The 25953-nt window shown below is 47.0% G+C and overlaps 1 protein-coding gene across 1 annotated transcript in view; it reads right to left on the bottom strand.

The window, feature by feature from the left end:
* The window catches only part of sgk1 (serum/glucocorticoid regulated kinase 1), a 116089-nt gene extending 92090 nt beyond the window's left edge, over positions 1-23999 (bottom strand). The window contains exon 1 of the mRNA XM_072499717.1: positions 23844-23999. Within this exon, the coding sequence (XP_072355818.1) occupies positions 23844-23912 (69 nt within the window). The 5' untranslated portion in view covers positions 23913-23999. The remainder of the gene's footprint in view (positions 1-23843) is intronic.
* Between the last annotated feature and the right edge of the window lie 1954 nt (positions 24000-25953).

Raw genomic sequence — 25953 nt, 5'->3', positions numbered from 1 at the left:
GGATATCACAGAATACATCAAGAAATAAGTAATTCACATGGAAATAGGACAGATGCTTGGACTAACAGGCCTGGATTGAGAGGGCTGAGGTGTTATTTGCACTCTTGGCACAACTTAGACACCCCAGGGCATTGCAATAACTCTGAAATCTCACCACCTCAGCTTCCATTGCTCAGGATGTGTATCAAGCACAATGATAGGCCACGGTAATTTAAAATAACCAACAGAACTTCTTACTAAAAATTCATAGTGCACAGACAACAGAAATGCGAGGGCTCATTCCACATTTCTAAACCTGGCAGTCATCGAACAGAGAAACAGGGAAGCAAGAAGCAAGACATTGCCAAGACCAATATCATCAATAAATCTTCTCAGGGGCTAATCCTGCCAGTGTTGGCGCTCTATTATGTGATGAAAGATGCTTACCCATATATGCTGCTGCTTCAAAGAGCAGTCAATTTACTAACTGGATTGCTACTAATGCAGAGGGCTTGGCTAATGATCCAGGGGCATGTGTTCAAATTCTTCAAAGGCAGCTGCAGAATTTAAATACAATTAATGAAATAAAATCTAGAATAAAAAGCTAACACCAGTAATGGGGGCCATGAAACTACCAGACTATCTTTAAAAAACATTTGGTTCACTAATGGCATTTGAGGAAGGGCTTTGCTTACCTGGCCTATTTATTTAATTATGTAATAGGATGTGCATGCCACTGGCGAGGCTAAGTATTTGTCGCCATCCCTAATTACCCTTGCACTGACTGGCTTGACAGGCAGGAGTCAAACACACTGGAGTCACAGGTAGGCCATCAGATGTCCTTCCCCCGAAGGACGGTAGTGAACCAGATGGGGTTTTTGAATTGACAACGGTTCCATTACTGAGGCTAGTTTTTAATTCAAGATTGCAGAAATTGAATTTAAATTCCGCCAGCTGCCATATAAGATTTGAACCTAGCACGTTAATCTGGGTTTTTGGATTACTCCATTACCCCACCATCTCCCAATATGTGGCTAAAACCACATTAGTGTCCTCTGAAATGCAAAGAGGGATGGGAAATAATGTGTTGGGTGTTCTGGATTACAAACAGGTCACCAACACTTGAAGTGGTGCAACTCTATTTTATTACAAGCTTAACTATTTAAACATACTTGAACTGTGGGTAAATGCAATACCAGCTTTAACTATAGACCTTTGCCTATTCCTAACCAGTTGATGCACTCAGCACATGGTGAATTTCTGTGTTGCAGGCTGCGAGCTCTGTGCTCCTAGCTAGCTGCTACTCGAATGAGCGGGAACTCTGGTGTCCCCTGTCTTTATAGTGCGGTGCTCTCACTGGTGATTGGCTGCGGTGTTGTGTATGTTGATTGGTCCCACTGTGTGTCCATCAGTGTGTGTCTGCACCATGATATACTGGTGTATATTATGACAGGAAATAAATGCTTTGCCAACACCGACAGGACCCAAATAAGAAAGCTGTACAAATACCCCAAATGTGCCTACCGTACCATTTTTTTCAATGGTGCACTGTGCTGACTCACTGTGTGTCTGACTACAATGTGCACATATGGCGCAATCTTCCAAATCATTCAAACATGCTCAAAATCAAGTTTACAAGTTCCAAAAGGCAGGTCACAATATTCCTCAGTCCTTAATTTCTCAAGTGACATGTAAAATAAAATTTTTGTCGACATCCTTTGGTTGTGTATTGCCATGGGAGAAACCAACCATATGCATTCGCTTAACCAACCATTCAGGAATTAATTTTATTTGCACCTCCCCAACAGAGCAGAGAGGCTAACAGAGAGGCAGCTCGACAGCAAACTATAGTGGCCATGGGTCATGGTTGGGGCAGCCAAGTCCCACTTTTTCTTACAGATCCTTGAGGAACACTCCTGACCAAATTGACTCCAAGACACCCACCTACCTGCGGCAAGTTCTTCATACCTCTCCAGAGGTATGAAGCTGTCAGCAGGCAGGAATGCAGCACAGAACTGAGCATGCTACCAATATTTTAAGATCCAACATGTCCCATTCTTGTCAGATGCGAGGTAATGACAATCAGGACTTTTGAGTAATTTGCTGAAGTGAAGTAAGGTGCGATGCAGATCAATTCTTTTTAAAGGTTGCTGGAAATGGGGAAGGATTATAGAAAGCAAGTGGCAGCTGAGGGCTGGGGATGATGTTTCTCGTCTCATTCTGTTGCTCCCTGTGTTAATTGTCAGGAAACCTTATCATGAAACACTCACGTTACTCATTTTACCCAACTCTATGGGTGAGAAGGTGAAACAGTGCAAATTATGGAAAATGCGGCACAAGGCTCAATTTGCAGGGCATGGAAATGCAGAGAGGTGGCACTACATGAATTGTTCCTTCAGAGAACCAACAATGGCATAATGGCCGCCTTCTGTGCTGTAATCATTCTATTCTCCAAGACACCATTTTCGATTCCCTTGCCTGTAATAGCCCCAAATTAGAAAGATACTTCCAGCAGACCTTTCTTTATTCTCTCACGGGATGTGGGCATTGCTGGCTGGACCAGCATTTATTGTCAATCCCTAATTGTCTTTGAGAAAGTGGTGGTGAGCCGCCCTTTCAGCCGCTGCAGCCCATGTGGTTAGGTGCACCCACAGTGCTGTTAGCGAGGGAGTTCCAGGATTTTGACTAAGCGCCAGTTATGAAACTGCAATATAATGCCAAGTCAGAATGGTGTGTGGCTTTGAGGAGAACTTGCAGGTGGTGATGTTCCCATGTATCTGCTGTCCTTACCCTTCTAGGTGGGAGAGATTGCGGGTTTGGAAGGTGTTGTTTAAATCGCCTTGTCGAGTTGCTGCAGTGCATCTTGTGAATGATGCACATTGTCATCAGCAGCAGTATGTATCGTACATAAGATGTACTGTTGTTTAAGTTGTTGGGTGGATTGCCTGATCATGTGGCTGCTTTGTCCTGGATGGTGTTGAGCTTCTTGAATCTTGTTGGAGCTGCACTCATCCAGGCAAGTGGAGAATATTCCATCAGACGCCTGACCTAGTGCCTTGTCTATGGTTGTCAGGCTTTGGGGAGTCAGGAGGCAAGTTACTCTCCACATAATTTCCAGTCTCTGACCTGCCCTTGTAGCCAATGTATTTATCTGGCTTTGTCAGTTCAGTTGCTGTTCACATTGATGGTGGGGGATTCAATAACGGTTATGCCATTGAATGTTAAGGGTGATGTGTTAGGCAGGTAGGTTCGATGTGGACTGCACTTGATGCTGGGAAGCTAGAAAAAGGGGTGAAATTCTCCGGTATCGGCGCGATGTCCGCTGACCGGCGCCAAAAACAGCGCAAATCAGTCAGGCATCGCGCCACCCCAAAGGTGCGGAATCCTCCGCATCTTGGGGGGCCGAGCCCTAACCTTGAGGGGCTAGGCCCGCGCTGGACTGATTTCCGCCCCGCCAGCTGGCGGAAGTGCCCCGCCAGCTGGCGCGGAAATGACATCTCCGAGCGGCGCATGCGCGGGAGCATCAGCGGCTGCTGACGGCATTCCCGCGCATGCGTTGTGAAGGGAGTCTCTTCCGCCTCCGCCATGGTGGAGACCGTGGTGAAGGTGGAAGGAAAAGAGTGACCCCACGGCACAGACCCGCCCGTGGATTGGTGGGCCCCGATCGCGGGCCAGGCCACCGTGGGGGCACCCCCCGGGGCCAGATCGCCCCGCGCCCCCCCCCCCCCGGACCCCGGAGCCCGCCCGCGCCGCCTTGTCTTGCCGGTAAGGTAGGTGGTTTAATCCACGCTGGCGGGACAGGCATTCTAGCAGCGGGACTTCGGCCCATCCGGGCCGGAGAATCGCGGGGGGGACCCGCCAACCGGTGCGGCGCGATTCCCGCCCCTGCCGAATCTCCGGTGCCGGAGAATTCGGCAACCGGCGGGGGCGGGATTCACGCCAGCCCCCGGCGATTCTCCGACCCGGCGGGGGGTCGGAGAATCTCACCCCAGATGTCTAACACTGGAGAAGATCCAACACGGTTTTATTCAACGATAGAATTGATATACATATTCAGCTGTGGGTCGACACTATACTGAACTGACTGGGGATCTTGTAGTAGCCTGACCAGACTTACTAGCTACCGCTTGGTATTTGCACTTGCTAGCTCGTGGACTCTGACTGTCTCAGTGGCTGAGTCCAGAGAGAGCGGGAAACCTAGCGAGATCCAGCCATTGGTAAGGTGCTGCATCACACGTTGCAGCAGAGGATCCTTGGCCGTCTCCTCACGAATTTGGACCACCCGTTCGTCAGAGGCCGGAAGGTTGGTGGCACACAACTGCACTTGCACTTCTATGGGCAGATGAAGTCACTTTGTTCACACGGTGTGGTGATGGACCTGGATAGGGCATCTGCAATGATCAGCTCTTTGCCAGTCGTGTAGACAAGTTCGAAGTCGTAGCGGCGTAGCTTAAGAAGAATTCGCTGTAACTGAGGTGTCATGTCATTTAAATCCTTCTGGATTATATGGACTAGAGGCCTGTGGTCCGTTTCTACCGGGAATTTTGGCAGGCCATAAATGTAGTCGTGAAACTTGACTATCCCTGTCAAGAGGCCCAGACACTCGTTCTCAATCTGAGCGTACAGTTGCTCAGTGGGCGTCATGGCCCTGGAGGCATATGCCACTGGAGCCCAGGACGAGTAGTCATCTCGCTGAAGGAGCACCGCCCCAATGCCGTCCTGGCTTGCATCAGTCGATATCTTGGTTTCCTTAGTTGGGTCAAAGAACGCTAGAACCGGGGCTGTAGTGAGCTTTGCTTTCAGCTCACGCCATTCCTCTTCATGCATGGGCAGCCACTGGAATTCCGTCGAGTGGACTCGATGGGCCGAATGGCCTTACTTCCGCTCCTATGTCTTATGGTCTTCTTGACGAGATGGCGGAGGGCCGTGGTGTGGAATGCCATATTGGGAATGAATTTCCCGAAGAAGTTGACCATCCCGAGGAAGCGGAGGACCGCCTTCTTGTCCTCCGGGGTCTTCATGGCATTGATCGCCGAGACCTTGTCGGCATCTGGCCGCACACCCTGCTGCGAGAGGTGGTCACCCAGGAACTTAATATCCGATTGACCAAATGAGACTTGGCCCTGTTGAGCTGGAGACCATGTTCATGAATACTCTGGAATACCTTTTTGAGGCGAGCGATGTGTTCTTGGGGCGTTGTGGACCAGATGATTACTTTGTTAACGTATACTCGCATCTCCTCGATGCCCTCCATCATCTGCTCCATGATGCGGTGAAATACTTCGGAGGCAGATATGATCCCAAAAGGCATCCGGTTGTAGCAGTAGCGGCCGAACAGGGTGTTGAACGTGCACAGCCTGCGACTGGACGCATCCAGCTGTATTTGCCAGAAACCCTTGGAGGCTTCCAGCTTAGCAAAGAATTTGGCATGAGCCACCTCACTGGTCAACGCTTCACGTTTTGGTATTAGGTAATGCTCCCGCACGATGTTGCAGATCCCGGCTTCTTTACGCAGACCATGGAGCTGACGCAGTCTGTTGGCTCTGTGACCTTCGATCTGATGCCCTGGTCTTGGGAGGTCCTGTAATTGCTTCTTCAGACGATCCTTGAGGGGTACCGGCACCCAACGTGGTGCATGAATTACAGGGGTGCTGAGCGGTGGAGCAGATCTGCAAAGGGCTGCGTAGTGGCCAAGCTTGCCACACTGTAGACACCGGCGTCCTTTTGCCAGACATTGCCGCATTAAATGGGCGGAGCCACAATTCGGACACGTCATGCCGCCGACGTCAGCGCGTTCCTTGCGCCATCGCGCATGCGCAGTGCGGTCGGTCAACATACGCACTTGTGCAGTTGGGTTGTCGGGCTCGTCTTCCACTCGGTCGTGGCGCGCAAGCGCAGGGATCCGGAAAAAGCGCGCGAAACGGCCACTCTCCTCGATGCTCAGGTCTTGCATTTGTGCAATGGCCTGCACCCGTTCCACCTTGTGGGAGGCCAGCTTTGCAGTTTAAGCCACCCTGATGTGGAGTAACGATTCTTAGCATGCTCATGCTCGATAGCGACAGAGAGGGTCAACTGTTTGACTTTCAGGAGCTGCTGCCGAAGGGAGTCTGAGTGGACCCTGAAAACGGTCTGATCCCGGATCATGGAAACAGCCCTCGAGTCATAGTTACATGACTGCGCTAGAATGCGGAGATGGGTCACGAAGGACTGAAAAGGTTAATTCTTACCCTGAAGCCTCTGCTGGAAAACGTACCGTTCAAAGTTCTCATTCATCTCAATGTCGCAGTGGCTGTCAAACTTCAGCAGGACTGTTTTGAATTTCGTTTTGTCTTCACCGTCAGCGAACTTAAGGGAGTTGTAGATGTGGTCCCACGCGATGGAGAGAAATAGCACGATCTTCCTGGCATCCGATGCTGCTTCGAGGTCGGAGGCCTCGATGTACAAGAGGAACTTTTGTTTGAAGATTTTCCAATTGGCGCCGAGGTTGCCGGAGATGCGGAGTTGCGGAGGAGGCTGGATGTTTTCCATTTCACCGGATGGCTGCTTGCTGGTCAATGCTGATTCACTCGAGGTAGGTCCATCAAAATCAGTATCACTCTGGTACCATGATGTGTTAGGCAGGTAGGTTCGATGTGGACTACACTCGATGCAGGGAAGCTAGAAACCAACGTGTGACACTGCAGAAGGTCCAACACTGTTTTATTCAACGATAGAACTGATATACATATTCAGTTGTGGGTCGACACTATACTGAACTGACTGGAGACCTTGTAGTAGCCTGACCAGACTTACTAGCTACCGCATGGTGTTTGCATTGTGCTAGTTCGTGGACTCTGACTGTCTCAGTGGCTGGGTCCAGAGAGAGCGGGAAACCTAGTGCCCTCTGGCTTTATAGTGGTGGTGTCCTGTCTGGTGATTGGCTGCACTGTGCTGTCTGCTTACTGGTCATCCTGTGTGTCAATCACTGCCTGTCTGCATCTCATTATATACATGAGTGGATATTATGACAAAGGGGAGATGGTTGGATTCTCTTTTGTTCAAGATGGTCATTGCCTGGCACTTAAGTGGTGCAAATCTTATTTTCTGTTTGTCATCCCAAGTCTGAATGGTGTCCAGGTCTTTCTACATGAGGACAGGGAAAGCTTGAGTTGTGAATGGTACTAAACATTAGTAAACATCCTCAGTTCCAACCTAATGAAACCCAAGGACTGCTGGGATGACTTATACTGCTACCCTAATACCTGTCTGAGTTTCTAAGATCGACGACTTCCCAATACAATGGGTATGAGGTGTTTATTGATTATCAAGTCAGAACAGCAGCAAACAGCTCAGGCTGTTTCTACTTTCAAATGCATCCAAATAACGTGACCTGCATGCTGAGCAGCCAACGGGCATGCACCCAAGCTGACTGCTACACAGTGATGTAATCAAGGTAATGGATGACAGAACAACTAGATTTGGTGGATTTGACCGGGTTTGTTTTAACCTAAGACTTCTCTGCTACTCTGTTCCAGTCACCATTTTTTTCTAATCTGAATCAAACATTTGAAATTAGGCAGGATCTGGGAGTCCAAGTGGCAATACTATGATATTGGGTTGTTTCTGACCACATTCAGCTCCTGAAAGAGTAGATGACAAAAATAACTTGTTTCAAACAGTCAAGTTGTGAATCTGAGCAGGTGCTTTACCTGCGGCAGGGCGAACTTGGCCTTGTTTCCAAATAAGACGAATATCATTGCCAGCTCAATCACATGTTTGGAAAGAAGCGGCTTACAGTTTGTCTGCCCAGTAAACAGAAGGAAACTTCAGCCTTGTCATGCCAAAAGCAACACTATCTACTTCTTTACTTACAAACTCAGCAAAAAGGATCTTTAAGACATGTTGGGGGAATGTTTTCAGATTATGATGCCCCAGTCTTGTCAGACTTGAACAAACCACAATTAACACAAAGGCAGAAGTACCAACCTGACAATTATTTTGGCTCATGTATGCATACCTGGTTACAACAACCAAGAAATCATTTCTAGCAATTGGTGAATGATACTTAATGCATTCGTCATTTCTCCCTTCCCCCTGCTTTAGCAGAGGGAACAGTCCACGAGCAGCTGCATTCAAAGAGCAGGCAAAATAAGTTAAACATGTGTCTACTAATATCACAAGCAATAAGATTTAGGCTTATGTATTACTTGTGACCATGTCAAACAGTATTCAGAGGGACTGCTGGAGGCTGTCAACAAAATGGTAATTAAAATGTTTCCACTTACCCGAGTAAGAAGCCAAGAGAAACAGGAATGCTTAGCTTTGAACTATCTAACATAACCAAGCCAAATTATATTAATACTTTTGCAAGGTAATCACAACTAGAATACATTTAAGTAGATTTAACTCCTGCTTCTTACTCTAGACCTACATGTGATTCTAGACCCACAACAATGTGGTTTACTCCTGACTACCCTCTGCAATGGCCCAGCAAACCACTCAGGCGCACTAAACCACGAGAGAAAAACTGGAAACGAATAAAACTGGATGGACCATCTGGCATCAACTTAGGCATCACATATGAAAACGGCACACACTGTCCCTGTACCAAAATTGGGAAAGCTGTTTCACAGACAAGGCAAGCAATAGCCTGTCATGGTACAGGTTGAGAACCCCTTATTCGAAATTTCAAAATTCAGAAAGCTCCGAAATCCGCACTTTGTTTACAGTGCCGAAATCATGTAACACGGCGCTCACCTGAGATCCCTTACCTATGTGACGTTTCACAACTATACCTATACAGGTATTCCAAAATTCAAAATATTCCGGAATCCGAGACACTCTCGCCCCCAAGCATTTTGAATAAGGGATGCTCAACCTGTAATAGTAATCACTGAATCACACCTTGCAACCAATGTCCCAGACACTGTTAGAGGTGGTGGCACAGTGTCATGCAGATGGGAGGGAGTTCCCCTGGGAGTCCTCAACATTGACTGTGGACCCATGAAGTCACATGATATCAAATTAGACATGAACAAGGAAACTCCTGCCGAAGACCACTTACTGCCCTCTCTTAGGTGATGATTCCATGCTCCTCCATGTTGAACACAACTTGAAGAAAGCAATGATGATGGCAAGGGCACAGAATATACTCTGGGTGGGGGACTTCAATGACCATCACCAATAGTGGCTTAGTAGCATCAATGCAGACCGATTTGGCTGAGCCCTGAAGGACGTTTCTGCCAACTGGGCATGCAAAGTGAATCATCCAGATCCTTTAAAGTATCAATAGCAAAAACACAAACCCTTGAAACCACTTAACTTATGTAAACAAACATCGTGAAATTGACAGGAAAAAGTCAAAGAGCCTGAACTGTCGATCAAGCAATGTGTTTGCTGGGATGCAGGTGTTTCTATAAGAGTAAATGTTGCCTGGGCTCTCAGCCAAGACATCCATTACACATGTTGAAATAGCTGAGCCCCAGAGAAAACATTGTTTAATTGGCAACTCAGGCTCTCTTATCTCTGCAGTCAATTTCGCAACGTTTATTTATGCAAGGTTACGTGGTTTCAAGGTTTTGTGATTTTTTTTCAATTGATACTTCAAAGGTCTGAATGATTGATACTTCAATTGCCTTCTAAGTGAAATTACTTTCTTAACATTTTGGAAAGATTTGAATGAATTACTTTTTCAAAAAGGTTTCTTTTTACACGTCCTACCATTAAAATAGAGTTCATTGGTTATATCCAGATTATACTGGGTCAATGGGCATGGACAAGCTATAAAATGTCATTGGGGATATGAGGGGATATGCGGGTGAGGGGAGGGGTAGAGAATGATATTGAGGTCATAAGGGCCATGGGGCATTGTTGGCAGGACAAAACATGGCATTGGGGACAGGAGGGGCATTGGATGTGGGTGGAAGGGCAGAGCTTGGCATGGGAATATGCAAGGTCATGGGGAGTGAATGGGCAGGCATAGCTTGGCACGAAGGGCATCTTTTGAACCTACCTTTTAAAAGGCACCCTCCTGCAGACAAGGGTTCACAATTCCCCTGAGGGGTCAGGAACCATGATTCTTTCAAATCTGGCCCGACTCTATCAAAACTGTGGAGTAAGATATGCCCATCTCCACAGTGGAACCAGCCAGGTCCAGACCGCCAGATGTGCGCTTTTGATAGGAATGAGCCCCTACCGTGTACTCCTGAAAACCAGACAGCCCAGGAATGGGATCAGGAATCCGGGTTGGGACCCGCCTGTCATTCTTAAAAGGCTTCCAACTCATCACGGCTCAGTGATAATTCAGGCCATAGAACAAGAATACTTTATTGGAGAATGTTCAATTTCAATAAGGTAAGAGTCCTCTTACCTCATGTTTTCCCACACTGGGCAGCATGGTGGCGCAGTGGTTAGCACTGCTGTTTCATGGCGCCAAGGACCCAGATTTGATCCCGGTCCTGGGTCACTATCCATGTAGAGTTCTCCCCGTGTCTGCATGGGTGTCACCCCCACAACCCAAATATGTGCAGGGTAGGTGGATTGGCCACCTTAATTGGAATTTAAAAAAAAAATTATTTCCCGCACTGGACATTTAATCCATAAATCACACAAAAGATGCTTCCTGGTTTCACTTTATTGTAAAGCATTGTGTGTCAGACTTCCATGGAAAGCAAGCAATTATGATATTCATCCCAATACTATTTTGTGGGTGCATAATAGACAGAAGCCAGCTGAACGTATTATTGAAGAATATTATCGCCAATTAAAACTGGTGGTGTCAAAAAAGTGGTAGAAAAATCAGCTGTCCATTGTACACACTGGCTGTTATACACCTTGCCAATTAAGCCCAAGTCATTTTGGGGGAGGCAGTGGCATGGTGGTATTGTCACTGGACTAGTAAACCAGAAACCCAGGATAATGCTTGGTGAACCCAGGTTCAAATCCCACTACTGCAGATGGTGAAATTTGAATTCAATAAAATCTGGACTTAAAAGTCTAATGCGGACCATGAAACCATTGTTGATTGTTATAAAAAACCATCTGATTCACTAATGTCCTTCAGGGAAGGAAATCTGCCATTCATACCTGGTCTGGCCTACATGTGACTCCACATGTGGTTGACTTTTAACTGCCCCCTCAAGGGCAATTAGGGATGGGCAATAAATGCTGGTCCAGACAGCAGCAAATCCGATGAACAAATAAAACCTGTCACCCATTGTACATTTTGCCAGTTGCACACCTGACTATTGTACAAGCTGTCCTAGTTTGCTTTCCATTGAAGTTGAAAGTTTAAATCGCTGCTGGTTTTGAATTTTATTGTGCAAATATGGCTGGACCAGCATTTATTGCCCATCCCTAATTGCCCTTGAGGGGGCAGTTAAATGTCAACCACATGTGGAGTCACATGTAGGCCAGGCCAGGTAAGGACGGCAGATTTCCTTCCCTGAAGGACATTAGTGAACCAGATGGGTTTTTATGACAATCAACAATGGTGTCATGGTCAGCATTAGACTTTTAATTCCAGAATTTATTGAATTCAAATTTCACCATCTACAGAAAATATCAATATTACCATATGAACTAATTGTTGCATCTGTTGCAGAATGACACAGCCCCAATTTTGATAGTGAAAATATAGAAATGCGTAAGATAGTGGTATGATTGCTGAGTGCATTGGAGTGCGAATATACTATGCCACACAGTTAGACCATAGAATTCCTACAGGGCAGCCAATCGGCCCATCGAATCTGCAGCAACCTTCTGAAAGAGCACCCTACCTCGGCCCACTCCTTCGCCCTGTCCCCATAACCCCACCTAACCTGCGCATCTTCGGTCACTAAGAGGCAATTTAGCATGGCCAAGCCACCTAACCTGCACATCTTTGGATTGTGGAAGGAAACCGAAGCACCCGGAGGAAACCCACGCAGACACGGGGAGTAAGTGCAAACTCGACAGTCACCTGAGCCGAAACTGAACCAGTCTCTGGCACTGTGAGGCAGCAGTGCTAACCACTGTGCCACTGTTCTGCCCTATTAGTGGCTGTAGACATGTTTCAAAACTTGCCTCTGGTTGAACTGCTGTGGCACGATACAGTGTGTTAAATGGAGTCAGACCCTTTGTCGCAGGGAAGGCAAAAAAGATTAGTCAGAAATCGTGCTCAGACCAACTGCTTGGGGCCAGTTCTTCGTGGTATAGCGTTGCATGGTGTAAGGATTCAGAAGGATAAGAAGAAAACAGTTAAATGAAAAGGTTGTCATGCTACAGTGCCAAGCTGGAAAAAGAGATGAATGGAAGACATGAAAAGCTGGTTCCCATTACAATGTGTGAGACACTCTTCAATTCTTTTACAAGGGGCAGTTGTTTTGAACTATGTCCAAGCACTGGCTTTTGAATCGTTCCCCAGCTGGAACAGAGCAGATTTCTGACTTAGTTCCAATAATATTCAGCCACAGGAATAGGTCAGCAAAATCATACCCTGAAAAATATATTCCATATGTGTCCTTCAGCTTCGGAAACATTTGCTACCAAATGAGACAAAATTGTGCTCTCGATTCTAGTGAAAATGAGTAATAAAGGAATTAAATGTGTTGATTGTTTTTAACCATTACTTACAAGAAAACTGTTGGAAACGTTGAGTCGATATTTACCTTGGGAGGTTATGGAACTGGCTGACACACTGAACTCAATGGAACTGAAAACTGGAGGCAGGATATTTATCTAGCAAGCATCAAAGAGTGTCGCAGTCTAATAAAAAGCCAGATCCATAAGGGGTGCAGATGATGGGCATGATTTAGTGACCCCGTTCAACACAGGCGCAAATCCCACAATGGCTACTAAATCTCGCGAGAGGGCCAAAATGGGATTTGCACCAGCGAGATCTAATCTTGAAATCCTCCCCATCAGATTCACGCCCCAAATGGAGCACAAATCTAATTTCCATAAATTTAAATACACTTTAATAAAATTAAAGGGCTTTATGTTGTAGCATCCGTCCGCGATGCATCCTCTCCCTTGCCGGCGTGATGTCATGCAGGCACAAATCACTACTGTTTATCAAAAGCAAAAACCAGTCATGATGACCACACCAGGGGCACGGGCATTCCTGGAGGCCCCAGGGGTTGAGGGACAAGTCTGGGCATTGCCCCCAGCACCCTCACAATGTCCCCTGGCAGTACCGGAGTAGTGCCAAGGAGTAACATGAAGGGGGCAGTGCCAAGGAGGGTCTGGCAAATAAGTAACCCTCCTTCATTGGGGGGGGGGGGGGGGGGTGGGGGGGAGGGGGGGGGTTCCTCTTAAGTATGGAGGGGTGAGAGGGGAGAGCCCCAGTGCCTATGAAGAAAGGGGGGGGGGCTGTAAAGCGGGTGAGTGTCCACAATACTGCCGTGGTGATGGGTGGGAGAGTGCCCCCCTTCCTTGATACTTGTTTGGTGGTGGTGGTGGGGATGGAGGAGAGGGGGGAGAGTGACCCTGATACCTCCATGGCGGGGTGTTTGTGAGGGTGGTCCTCTGTGTCCTTTGGCTGGGGGGGGGGCAAACTTATTTGAAAAACAGATTGGGCACCCTAAAAGATGGTACCCTAATCTTTGTGGAGCTCGGGTGACAGTGTAAACCATCCCCCCAAATGTTCTGCGCACCAATTGGCAGAAAATCTGGTCTGTATAGTAAAATGAAGTTGAATAAATATAAGAATAAATATAGGTAATGGACACTGAATTACATAATTTTGCATACTGTGTATGGTTCAAATTTAATTAATTGTCTTCTTCCAACATTTTGTAGCTGAATGATTTTATGTAATTTGAGTGGATTGACCCCCCTCCAGCCCTGCAACCCTCTGATTTACAGTGCAGGCGGCCATTCGGACCATCGAGTCTGCACCAGCCCTTGGAAAGAACACCCCACCCCTCTACCCTATCCCCTTAACCCAGTAACCCCATCCAAACATTTTAGACACTAAGTGCAATTTATCATGGTCAATCTACCTAACCTGCACATCTTTGAACTGTGGGAGGAAACCGGAGCACCCGGAGGAAACCCACGCAGACACGGGGAGAATGTGCAGACTCCGCACAGACAGTGACCCAAGCCGGGAATCGAACATGAGACACTGAAGCTGTGAAGCAACTGTGCTAACCACCGTGCTACCGTGCCGCCCAATCACTGCATTCTTCCTATTGTGGCTTCTTGCATCTCCTCAAGAGATCAGCTGCCTAGATCCTAAATTCTGGAATTCCCCCCTTAAACCTTCATCTTTCTACCTCACTTTCCTCTAATAAGACACATCGTAAAACTTAACCTCGCCTAATATTTCCTTATGTGGCCCGGTCACATTTGGTCTGATAAAGCTTTTGTGCAGGAGTTTGAGACATCTGACTCTGTTAAAGGTGTTATGCAAATGTAATTTCCGCGCAGATCGGCGTGCCTTTTAAAGATGGCACCCCGATCTCTGCGGAGCTGGCCTGACCACCCCACCAGACTGACACCACAAACCTCGTCTCCAGGTTCTCTGTGCACTGAGTGAGAACTGAAAACTCATCCGGAGGAATACATGTTGGTCGTCAGTCAGCCAGATTTGGGAACGCAACCCCCTAGAGTACAATAGATGAGTCTGAGCACCATACTGTGGGAAGGACCTATTGGCCTTGGTTAGATTGCAGATTAGCCACATTATGTGGACTCCAAAGGTTAAAGTATGATGAGCGATTACACAAACTGGGTGTCGTGTTATGTACTCTGGGATAACACAGGCTGCAACTGGATGCAGCTTTAACCAAAAGATACTCCAGACTTTGAAGTTAGTTCAATCTGATTTATTGAACTCGTAGCACAGCTAGCACAGTTCTCTATGAGTTCGACTCTCTGCTAACCTAAGTGTGGTTACTCTGTCTGACTGAACCAGACTAGCCCTTAGCCACGTGCTGGAGGTGTGATAATGTAAATACACCCTGACTCACTCTCACTCTGTAGATGTTCATCAGTGGAAAGAGCTGGAGTGTGAGTGTCTCGTGTCTTTTATAGTGAGATACCACCCCTGAGTGTCCTGCCTGCTCATTGGTCATGTCCTGTTCTCTGTGTTCATTAGCTGCCTGTCTGTGCCTGCCTGTACATCATTATCTGCAAGTCTGCATATCATGACATCTCCCCCTTATTTTTATGTTTTGTTGACACATTGGAACGTACTGACATGTGGTGGCATATATTAACATATTTACAAGCGGTGGCATATGTGAACGTATTTACATGTGAAGACAGCTGTCTTATGTGAGAAAACAGAACATAGCAAACAAAACAAATGTTCATAAGTCCAGTCTCTGGGGTTTGCGTCGGATCCTTGTCGACCGCCGGAGAGGTGGTGGTGGGGACGACGGCGCCTTGACAGGCGGGATGGAAGCCTGACTGGTGGCCTCGTAGTTCGAGGTATCAGGAGGTGGCAAAACAACGGACGGAAACGGAGAAGAAAGAATGAGCATCATAGCCCTGCTTTTGCTGGTTTTGGAGCTGCTGCACCTTCTGCAGCACCGGGAGGTGATCCAGGTTGGGCAAGTGTATGGCTGGAAGTGTCATCCGCAGGTCCCTGTTCATCAGGAGTTGAGCCGGCGACATGCCAGTGGACAGTGGGGTTGCCCTGTACGCAAACAGCGCGAGGTAGATGTCAGAAGCAGAATCCGCGGCCTTGCAGATGAGCTGTTTCACAATGTGCACCCCTTTTTCAACCTTCCCATTGGACTGCGGATAGTGTGGGCTGGAAGTGACATGTTTGAAATGGTATGACTTGGCAAACATAGACCGCTCGTGGCTGTTGAAGCACGGGCCATTGTCACTCATGACAGTGAGTGGGATACCGTGCCTGGAGAACGTCTCCTTACAGGCCTTGATGACGGTCCGAGATGTGAGGTCTGAGAGCTTCACGACTTCAGGGTAATTGGAGAAATAGTCAATAATCAACACGTAGTCACGACCATTCGCACAAAAGAGGTTGATGCCAACCTTGGACGACGGGGAGGTCTCGATATCATGCTGCTGGAGTGTCTCCTTGCTCTGCGCTGGCTGGAAGCGTTGACAGGTCGTACAGTTATGGACCATGTTCGAGATGTCCTGGCTAATACCGGGCCAGTAGACAACCTGCCTGGCCGTGCGTCTGCACTTCTCGATGCCCAGGTGTCCCTTATGGATTTGGCGGAGCACCAAACTCTGGAGACTGAGTGGAATGACAATCCGGTCCAGTTTGACGAGGATACCATCAATCACTGTCCGGTCGTCCTTTACATTATAAAATTGAGGGCACTGCCCTTTCTGCCAGCCATTGGCGAGGTGGTGCATGACATGCTGCAAGAGGGGGTCTTTGGCTGTCTCCTCGCGGATACGAACCACCTCCTCATCAGACGCCGGGAGGGTGCTAGCACACAGATGCACCTGTGATTCAATCTGCTGGATGATTTCCAGCGGTTCACTAGGCAATGTGATGGAGTGGGACAATGCATCAGCGATGATGAGCTCCTTGCCAGGCGTGTACACTAAGTCAAAGTTGTACCTTCTGAGTTTGAGGAGGATGCGCTGCAACCGAGGTGTCATGTCATTCAGGTCCTTGTGAATAATGTGGACCAGAGGCCTATGATCCGTCTCGACTGTGAATGTCGGCAGGCTGTAGGCATAGCCGTGAAACTTGAGAATGCCAGTGAGAAGACCCAGGCATTCCTTCTCTATTTGCGCATACCTTGTTTTGGTGGGAGCATGGCCCTCGATGCGTAGGCTACCAGTGCCCAGGATGAAGTGTCATCGCGTTGAAGCAGCACGGCACCGATGCCATCCTGGCTCGCATCTGTCGAGATCTTCGTCTCCCTGTCTGGGTCAAAAAGTGCCAAGATGGGTGCAGTGGTGAGCTTGGCTTTCAACTCCAACCACTCTGCCTGATGTGCTGCCTTCCACTCAAAGGCAGTGGACTTTTTCACCAGGTTTCGTAGGGCCGTGGTGTGTGAGGCCAAGTTTGGGATGAACTTGCCCAGAAAATTGACCATGCCCAGGAAGCGCAGCACCGCCTTCTTGTATTCAGGGTCCTTCATGGCTTTGATGTCTGTGTCCGGGCGCACGCCCTGCTGAGAGATCTGGTCACCTAGGAACTTGAGCGTCGACATGCCAAAGCAACATTTGGACCTGTTCAGCTTCAGGCCATTGGCATGGACACGGCGGAATACCTGCTGGAGACGGGAAACATGCTCGTCATAGGTCGTGGACCATATGATGATGTCACCCACGTACACACGAACCCCTTCAACGCCCTCCATCATCTGCTCCATGATGCGATGGAAGATCTCCGATGCCGAGACAATGCCAAATGGCATGCGATTATAGCAGTATCTGCCAAACGGTGTGTTGAAGGTGCAGAGCCTTCTGCTGGACTCATTCAGCTGGATTTGCCAAAATCCATGTGACGCATCTAACTTGGTGAAAAAACGTGCGTGTGCCATCTCACTGGTGAGTTCCTCCCGCTTCGGGATGGGGTAGTGTTCATGCATCACATTCTTATTGAGATCCTTGGGATCAATGCAGATGCCCGGGGCCCCCAAAGGCTTTCTAACACATACCATGGAGCTGACCCAGTCAGTCGGTTCAGTTACCTTGGAAATGATGCCCTGTTGCTGAAGATCCTTGAGCTGTACCTTCAGGCGCTCCCTCAGCGGAGCCGGGACCCGGCATGGTGCGTGGACCACTGGCTAGGCACCAGGTTGTAGCAGAATCTTGTATCGATGTGATCCCGTCGAACACATCCGGATACTGAGCGAGGATGTCGTCAATGCCGGCCTGAAGATCCACATTGGAGGATGTCGTTGTGTAAACCCGCTGCACGAGGTTCAGCTGCTTGCAGGCATGTGCGCCAAGTAGGGATGCCCTGTCTGGCTTGACAATTTCAAAACGTAACCATGCATGGGTGCTCCGGTTGGAGATGAGTAGATGGCAGGATCCCAGTGCCGTGATGGCATTTCCGTTGTAGTCCAGGAGCCTGCAGGCTGCTGGAAGGACTTGGGGAGCTTCTTGATGCGTTTGAAATCTGCCTGTGAGAGGAGGTTGGCAGAAGCACCTGTATCCAGCTTAAACTGGATGGAGCAGTGGGTGACCTGCATCACCGCACGCCATTCGTCCGCAGAATCCACAGCGAGGATGGATTGAATTTGTGATGAGTTGGATGTGGCATATTCACATTTGGTAATGATGTCCACACAGTAGGCGGAGTCCAGGCATTCTTCCTCTGGATCCGTTGTGCTGCCAGGATCAGAATCCTGTAATCGTTGTTGCACACTCTGAACGTGCCGTCGTCGGAATTGGGAGCGCTGGTCCCTGACTGCTGGTGCAGACCTGCACAAGGCTGCATAGTGTCCAGGCTTCCCGCAGTTTAAACATCGCCTGCCTCTTGCAGGGCAGTGTTTCTTTAAGTGGGAATTGCCGCAGTTCGAGCACGTCATGACGTCCGCGTCCTGACGCTCCGTGCATTGTCGCACATGCGCAGTGCAGGTTTCGACCGCTTTGTTTTCCCGTTTGCATCGCGCATGCGTGGGGCCCCCGGGAAGAGCACGCGAAATGGCCGCTTTCATCAATGCTGAGGTGCATCCGGGAGATGGCCTGCACACTCTCTGCCTTATGGGAGGCAAGTTTCTCATTTTCAGTCGATTTGTACTGGGCATAACGATTTTTGGCGTGCTCATGCACTGTGCATGTTTCAATCACGACTGGCAGGGTCATATGCTTGATTTCCAGTAGCTGTTCTCTCAGAGGATCAGAGTCAACTCCAAAAATGATTTGGTCTCTGATCATGGAGTCAGCAATATCACCAAAGTTGCAGGACAGCGTTAGCAGGCGGAGGTTAGTTAAGAATTTGTTGAAAGATTCATCTTTACCTTGTAGATGCTGTTTGAATATGTAGCGCTCGAAGATTTCATTGGTGTCCACTTCACAGTGACTGTCAAACTTGTCCAGGATGGTCTGAAACTTTGTCTTGCCCTGGCCTTCGGTGAAGTCAAAAGAGTTGAAGAGTTCGATGGCTTGATCACCCGCTGTTGAGAGGAGAAGCGCGATCTTCCTTGCATCAGACGCACCCACGAGGTCTGAAGCTTCGATGTACAGCAGAAACTTTTGCTTGAATGTCTGCCAGTTGGCACTGAGATTGCCGGAGGTCCTGAGCTGGTGAGGAGCCTGAATCTTCTCCATGGTGCCGGGATACATTCGCTGGTCGTCACGGAACGACTGAGATAAGCCACCTAGATTAAGCAGTCTCCTGGTAGCATGTCGTGTTATGTATTCTGGGATAACACAGGCTGCAACTGAATGCAGCTTTAACCAAAAGATACTCCAGACCTTGAAGTTAGTTCAATCTGATTTATTGAACTAGTAGCACTAGTAGCACAGTTAGCATAGTTCTCTGTTCAACTCTCTGCTAATCTAAGTGTGGTTACTCTGTCTGACTGAACCAGACTAGCTCTTAGCCACGTGCTGGAGGTGTGATACTGTACATACACCCTGACTCACTCTGTAGATGTTCATCAGTGGAAAGAGCCGGAGTGTGAGTGCCTCGTGCCTTTTATAGTGAGATACCACCCCTCAGTGTCCTGCCTGCTCATTGGTCGTGTCCTGTTCTCTGTGTTCATTAGCTGCCTGTCTGTGTCTATCTGTATATCATTATCTGCATGTTTGCATCATGACACTCGGGTTGTATTCCATGAAGTTTAGACGGTCGAGGGGTGATTTGATTGAAGCTTTTACATTGATAAGGGGAACAGAAAGCGTTGGGAGAAACTGTCGTTGCTGGTTGGGGAAGCTGGGACTGAGGGCATAGTCTAAACATTAGAGCCACCTTCCAGGAATGAAATTAGAAAACACTTCACACTCAAAGAGTGGTAGAAGTTTGTAATTTTCCTCCACAGGTGGCTGATGATGCCAAATCAATTCTAGATTTAAAACCTGGGATTTATAGATTGTTGTTCACCAAAGGGATTAAGGAATATAGGGTAAAGAGAGGTACATGAAGTGTTGTTGAAGATCAGCCAGGATCTCAGTGAATGGTGGAGGAGGCTCGATGGGTTGTTCCTGTCATCCTATCTTTCTAATTACTTGCAGATTCTCACCTTGAATTACCTGCAGATCTCACCTTGACGGCAAGTGATAGGTCCCCTTTGAGATTATTCACCTTTTTTCCTTTCCAAGATTTAATATGAGATTGGGTTTTTAATATAAAAACACAGCGCTCGCTCTTGAGAGTTTAACTAGTGGAAAGTTGCTGGTTCAGGTCGCCTAACAGCATAGAGGATCGTGGTATTTTGTTTATTATTTGTAATCAATCAATACATTGGTGGCTTAAATCTTTAAATTCAAAGATGAGCTTTTATTCCTGAACATCAGAGGGGTTGAGGTATTCTTTCTAGCTGCTGTTGACTCGCTCAGTCTTTGGAAAAAATGTGGGCAGAGTACAAAAAGGATGCCTTAATACTCCTGCGAACCAAATATAACGGTGAGCCTCACGTCGGTGGTACGTAAATTATTGGAGAGAATTCTCAGGGCAGGATTTATACCCGTTTGGTAACAAATGGACTCATTAGCGATAGACAGCATGGTTTTGTGAAGGGGAGGTCGTACCTCACTAACTTGATCGAGTTTTTTAAGGAGGTGACAAAGATGATTGATGAGGGGAGGGTGGTGGATGTTGTTTACATGGACTTCAGTAAAGTCCTTTGACAAGGTGTCTCATGGCAGACTGGTACAAAAGGTGAAGTCACATGGGATCAGAGGTGTGGTGGTAAGATGGATACAGAACTGGCATGGTCACAGAAGGGTAGCAGTAGAAGGGTGTTTTCTGAATGGAAGGTTGTGATTAGTGGTGTTCCACAGGGATCTGTGCTGGGGCCTCTGTTGTTTGTAGTGTACATAAATGATTTGGAGGAAAATGTAGCCAGTCTGATTAGTAAGTTGGTGGATGACACCAAAGTTGGTGGAGTGGCAGATAGTGTTGAGGATTGTCAGAAGATACAGCAGGACATAGATAGGTTGGAGACTTGGGCAGGGAAATGGCGAATGGAGTTTAATCCGGACAAATGTGAGGTAATGCATTTTGGTAGGTCTAACATAGAGGGGAAATATACCATAAATGGTAAAACTCTTAGGAATATAGAACGGCAGATAGATATGGGCATGCAGGTCCACAGATCTTTGAAGGTGGCAACACAAGTGGACAATGTAGTCAAGAAAGTATACAGAATGCTTGCCTTCATTGCATGGGGTATCAAATATAAAAACTGGCAAGTCATGCTACAGTTGTATAGAACCTTGGTAAGGCTGCACTTGGAATACTGCACATAATTCTGGTCACCACACTACCAGAAGGATGTGGAGGCTTTGGAGAGGGTGCAGAGGAGGTTTACCAGGAAGTTGCGTGGTCTGGAGCGTGTTAGCTATGTGGAGAGGTGAATAGACTCGGACTGTTTTCATTAGAAAGATTGAGGTTGAGGGGCGACCTGATAGATGTCTACAAGATTATGAGGGGCATAGATAGAGTGGATGGGCAGACACTCTTTCCCAGGGTAGAGGGGTCAGTCACCAGGGGGCATAGGTTTAAGATCCATGGGGCAAAGTTTAGAGGAGATGTTCGAGGCAGGTTTTTTATACAGAGGTTGGTGAGTGCCTGGAATGCGTTGCCAGGGGAGGTTGTGGCAGCAGATACATTAATGGCGTTCAAAAGGCATCTTGACAAATACATGGATAGGATGGGTATGGAGCGATACAGCACAAGGACGTGCTGAGGGCTTTGGCAAAGGGTGGGATCATGACCGGTACAGTCTTGGACGGCCGTAGGGCCAGTTCATGTGCTGTAATGTTCTTTGTTCTTTGTTTAATCAGGGTGATACTTATTAGGGATGTGTAACTATTCCACTATAAAGCACGGCTATTGTACAATGTAAAATTATTTATTAAAGATGTAGCAATATACAATCATAAAAATAATGAAACATTACCTGGATTATTATGTGTTTATAAATGTTACAAAGCCAACTAAGACATGGGCAGGAATTCTCTGGACGTTGGGGTTCTCTTTTCCTGCTGGCAGCGCACCCTCATCCGTGGGTTTCCCGACGGTGTGGGGAGGCTTCAATGGGAAATCCCATTGCTAAGTGGTGGGAAGAGAGAAACCGGCCGGCAGCGAATGGCACGCTGTCAGGAAGCACGCGGATGGGGGACCGGAGACTCCGCCCATGACCTCAAATAATAGGTCCCTTAGGGGGAGGTTTTGTGGTGCATTGGATAGCGTCCCTGCCTCTGAGCTCGAAGCTCTGGGTTCAGATCCCACCCAAGGAAGGTGTGTTCACGACGTGGCCAGCAGGTTGAGTATCAAGATCTGTCCAGTGCACCAATGACAGGTGGTAAGAGTGGGTGAGACTTCTGGTCAACCATACTTGATGCAGACTGATGCCCCCCTCAAGTTGAAAATCTCTGGTGACAAGCTAGTGACCTGCTTCAGGAAAAACCTCACTATGGGAAGAGAAACAACAAACAACAGGGCCCTCATCTCCATCTTTGCTCTCAAATGCTCGTGCCGATATAGAAAAACATGTCTGTTAATAGATATGATTTTCTATTATTACTAGTGCAGCATCGCTTCTCGGCCTTTTGGCTAAGATCAAGTGGAGTGTAGATTGAGCCTTTTGGCTCAGATCTGGTATGTCTCTCTTGTGGGGACCATGAATTGGATTCAATTTGAATTGGTTTTTTGGAGCAGGCGAGGAGCTGGATTAGGGGTTCGCCCGACCCACACTCTGAGCCCTGGCTTGGTAACTCAGAAAAAGTAATAACAGTTTTTTTTAAAAATCTGTTCTTATTCCTGGTGCAGCACAGCCCTAGGTGATTTATTAGTTATGCACTGGGCAGTCTTCTTACTCCTCCAGTGCTATTTGACATTAGAATGACGGTTCAAGTCAAAAACAACAAGACAGACCTACAGTGACCAACTATAATCGGGTCGGACATCACTCTGATATGTCTTTACAACATTCATTCATAGAAACAGATGCAAGTGACAGTGGTGCTTTAATCTGAAATATGAAGCAGTAGACTAGCAAAGACATGAAAGTTCTGCCCCTAGAACAAACCATTTGAATATTTAATTCATAGGTTTGAGTGCAGCTAATTCATAGTTCATGAATATGAAGTGAGATCCAGCAGGCATTCGTACAATTGCTTCTTTAAAAAAATGCAAATCAATTCTTACAGTGATACGCATGCCTGAAACTCAATCACATAAGCCTGAAATATCATTGAATGTCTCTAACATTAAAGAAGGGCATGCAGAAATAAACGATACTAAACGCAACAGTGTGCTCGATCAGGCATTTAAGATTGTTTCTTTTAAATTATGCACTAAAACAATTTACACTACAGAGGTCAATATTAAAATACAGTTATTTGTCATTTTCATTTTTGCTGCAGTGAACAGCAGCATTGGGGTTATGAAGTTATCACGAAAGCTGCAACTTAATTCTGACCTTAAAATCATAGTAAATAAGTTACGTAAAATGAAGTGTTTCTAACATTCAGAAGTTGTAATGTGGGAGCTTTTTCGAGGAAAATGATTCGCACACATCAAATTGTATAAAACCTAGTTCCAAATAGGAACACTGCAAACTGTCAGGGAGGTTTACATTTTTTTTTAAAAAAGCAGATCCTTAATTTCAACAGACACTTGAGACTAGTGGCTTTTGTAACTCTATCCCTTGACATTTATATTTAACCCGGTTATTCTGATCCAGTGTCTTGGCTGTCAGATTAAAGCTGTGACATTGAGATAATTGCTCTTTCAGGGGAGCGACGGCATAATAAACATGAATCGAAACAACATTAAATCTTCTTACCCGATTTTTTAAAAACTGAAATGCGGAGCATTTGGTGACAGAAAATCCACCTATTGTCTTGGTTCTCATCTTCGAAAGCCTGCAATGAAACAGCACTCCAGGTCCAGCAGCTTGTTAAATCTGCTTAGTCAGTACATCTGCTTTTCTCCATTCTCCACGCTAACAGTCATCTGTGAAATGAAGGGGAAGTGCTCAGCAGCTGGTAACGGTGGGACTCCCTGAAGCCCAGGTGATGTTTTTTCCCGCCTCACCGCTGTATTGCATCAGTCTCTCATTCCACTCTTCAGTCTCAACCTGGCAGCCTGTTAAGTCACAGCGCAGAGTTCATTATGAAGTGAAATCACTATACATTCGGGGATGTGCCAGTACAGTGGTTTTATCGCCTCACTTTTAGCAGGCAATGAAAATGAAGGCAGTTCAGGCTTTCTTGAGAGCTGTATTGTTTATCTCATCATGCCGTGCTCTAACCGAGGACCCAGCTCCTCAGCCTCCTGCGGGGCATCTTGTGAGCCTCAGAGGTGAACACGAGCAAAAACAACAACGAGCTGGCAAAGGGACGGCATAACAAGAATATAATTAGTGGAAAATTCAGGGAAATGCTATCAGATTCGCTCAAACACCATTTGTAATCTGTCAGCGACGTATTCTAAATGGTCCCTTCGCCTAGCAGAATTTCTCTATTGTTCCTTTGAGAAATATAGTGCTGGGATGAGCAGAGCATTTCTTTGAGCAAAGAGATAGTTTTAGTAGAAGTATGACAACAGTAATATAAGTCAGCCTCTTTTTCCAATTACAAACACATCAGAAGGTCAGGTATGCTCTGTTTCTATGCCCTGTCTTTCACACTGAACCTAATTTGTACTCTCACACCCTCATCCTCTTTCTGGAATAACCAGAGACAATTATTATAATACTGCTCAGCCTGTTTACACTCTCTCAAATAATAAAGTATACTATGATGGTCAACTGGAGATTTAAAAGTGAGCATGCAGTTATTTTGGAACACTGCGCAATTTTACTGGAAGTTTAGCGTGCATTGTAAGGTAAATTGTAATCACAAGATTAATCGAAAACCTTCAGATCTGGCATGATTCAATCAGTTACTGATTAAGTCACTGTAGTGAGGTTCAGAATTGAATTCACGTTTCTTGGGAAGGTACATCCTAATCCTTGAAGAAATTGGCTGATATTTTTAATATAAATCTCCATGGGATGTGTGTGTCAGTGGCAATGTTAATATTTATTCCCCATCCCCAATTCCCCATCCCGATTCCCCATTCTGGCCCGGTGCACCCCTGCCGGCAGCGGGATTCTCCATCCCGCCAGCTGGCCAATGGGGCTTCCCATTGTGGGCAGCCCCACGCCGTCGGGAAATCCCCGGGCATTGGTGCACTGCCGACGCAACGGAGATTTCCGCCAGTGGAGAATCCAGCCCCCAAAGACAGTGAAGGAATGTCAATAGAGTTCCAAGTCAGGGTGGTGTGTGACTTGGAGGAGAACTTGCAGAGCTGGTGGTGCTGCCCTTGTCCTTCTAGGTAGTAGGGGTCACCAGTTTGGAAGGTGCTGTTGAAGGAGATTTGGAGAGTTGCTGCAGTATGTCTTGTATGTTTTGCCAATCAAGCGGTTTGCTCAGTCCTGGATGGTGTCGAGCTTTGTAAGTGTTGTTGGAGATGCACTCATCCAGACAAGTGGAGAGTATTCGATCACACTCCTGACTTGTATCTGGTAGATGAAAGAAAGGCTCTGGGGAGTAAAGAGGTGAGTTACTCACTGCAGAATTTCCAGCCTCTGACCTGTTCTTATCGTCACAACACTCATGTGGCAGGTCCAGTTAAGTTTCTGATTAATGATGACATCCAGGATGTTGATAGTGGGGGATTCAGTGATGATAATGTCATTGAATGTCAAGATGAGATGTTTAATTCTCTTGTTGGAGATTGTCAAGTTGGTACTTGTGTGGCATGAATCGTACTTGTTACTTTTTAGCTTCAACCTGAATGTTGTCTAGGTCTTACTGCATGCAGAAATGGACAACTTCACTATCGAAAGAGTCTGGGACTGAACATTGTGAAATCATCAGTGAACATCCCCACTTCTAACCTTATGTTGG

Source organism: Scyliorhinus torazame, chromosome 4, assembly GCF_047496885.1.
Source record: "Scyliorhinus torazame isolate Kashiwa2021f chromosome 4, sScyTor2.1, whole genome shotgun sequence".
Classification (NCBI taxonomy): Eukaryota; Metazoa; Chordata; class Chondrichthyes; order Carcharhiniformes; family Scyliorhinidae; genus Scyliorhinus; species Scyliorhinus torazame.
The sequence above is the reverse complement of the archived record's forward strand: the minus strand, read 5'-3'. Positions and strand labels throughout refer to the sequence as shown.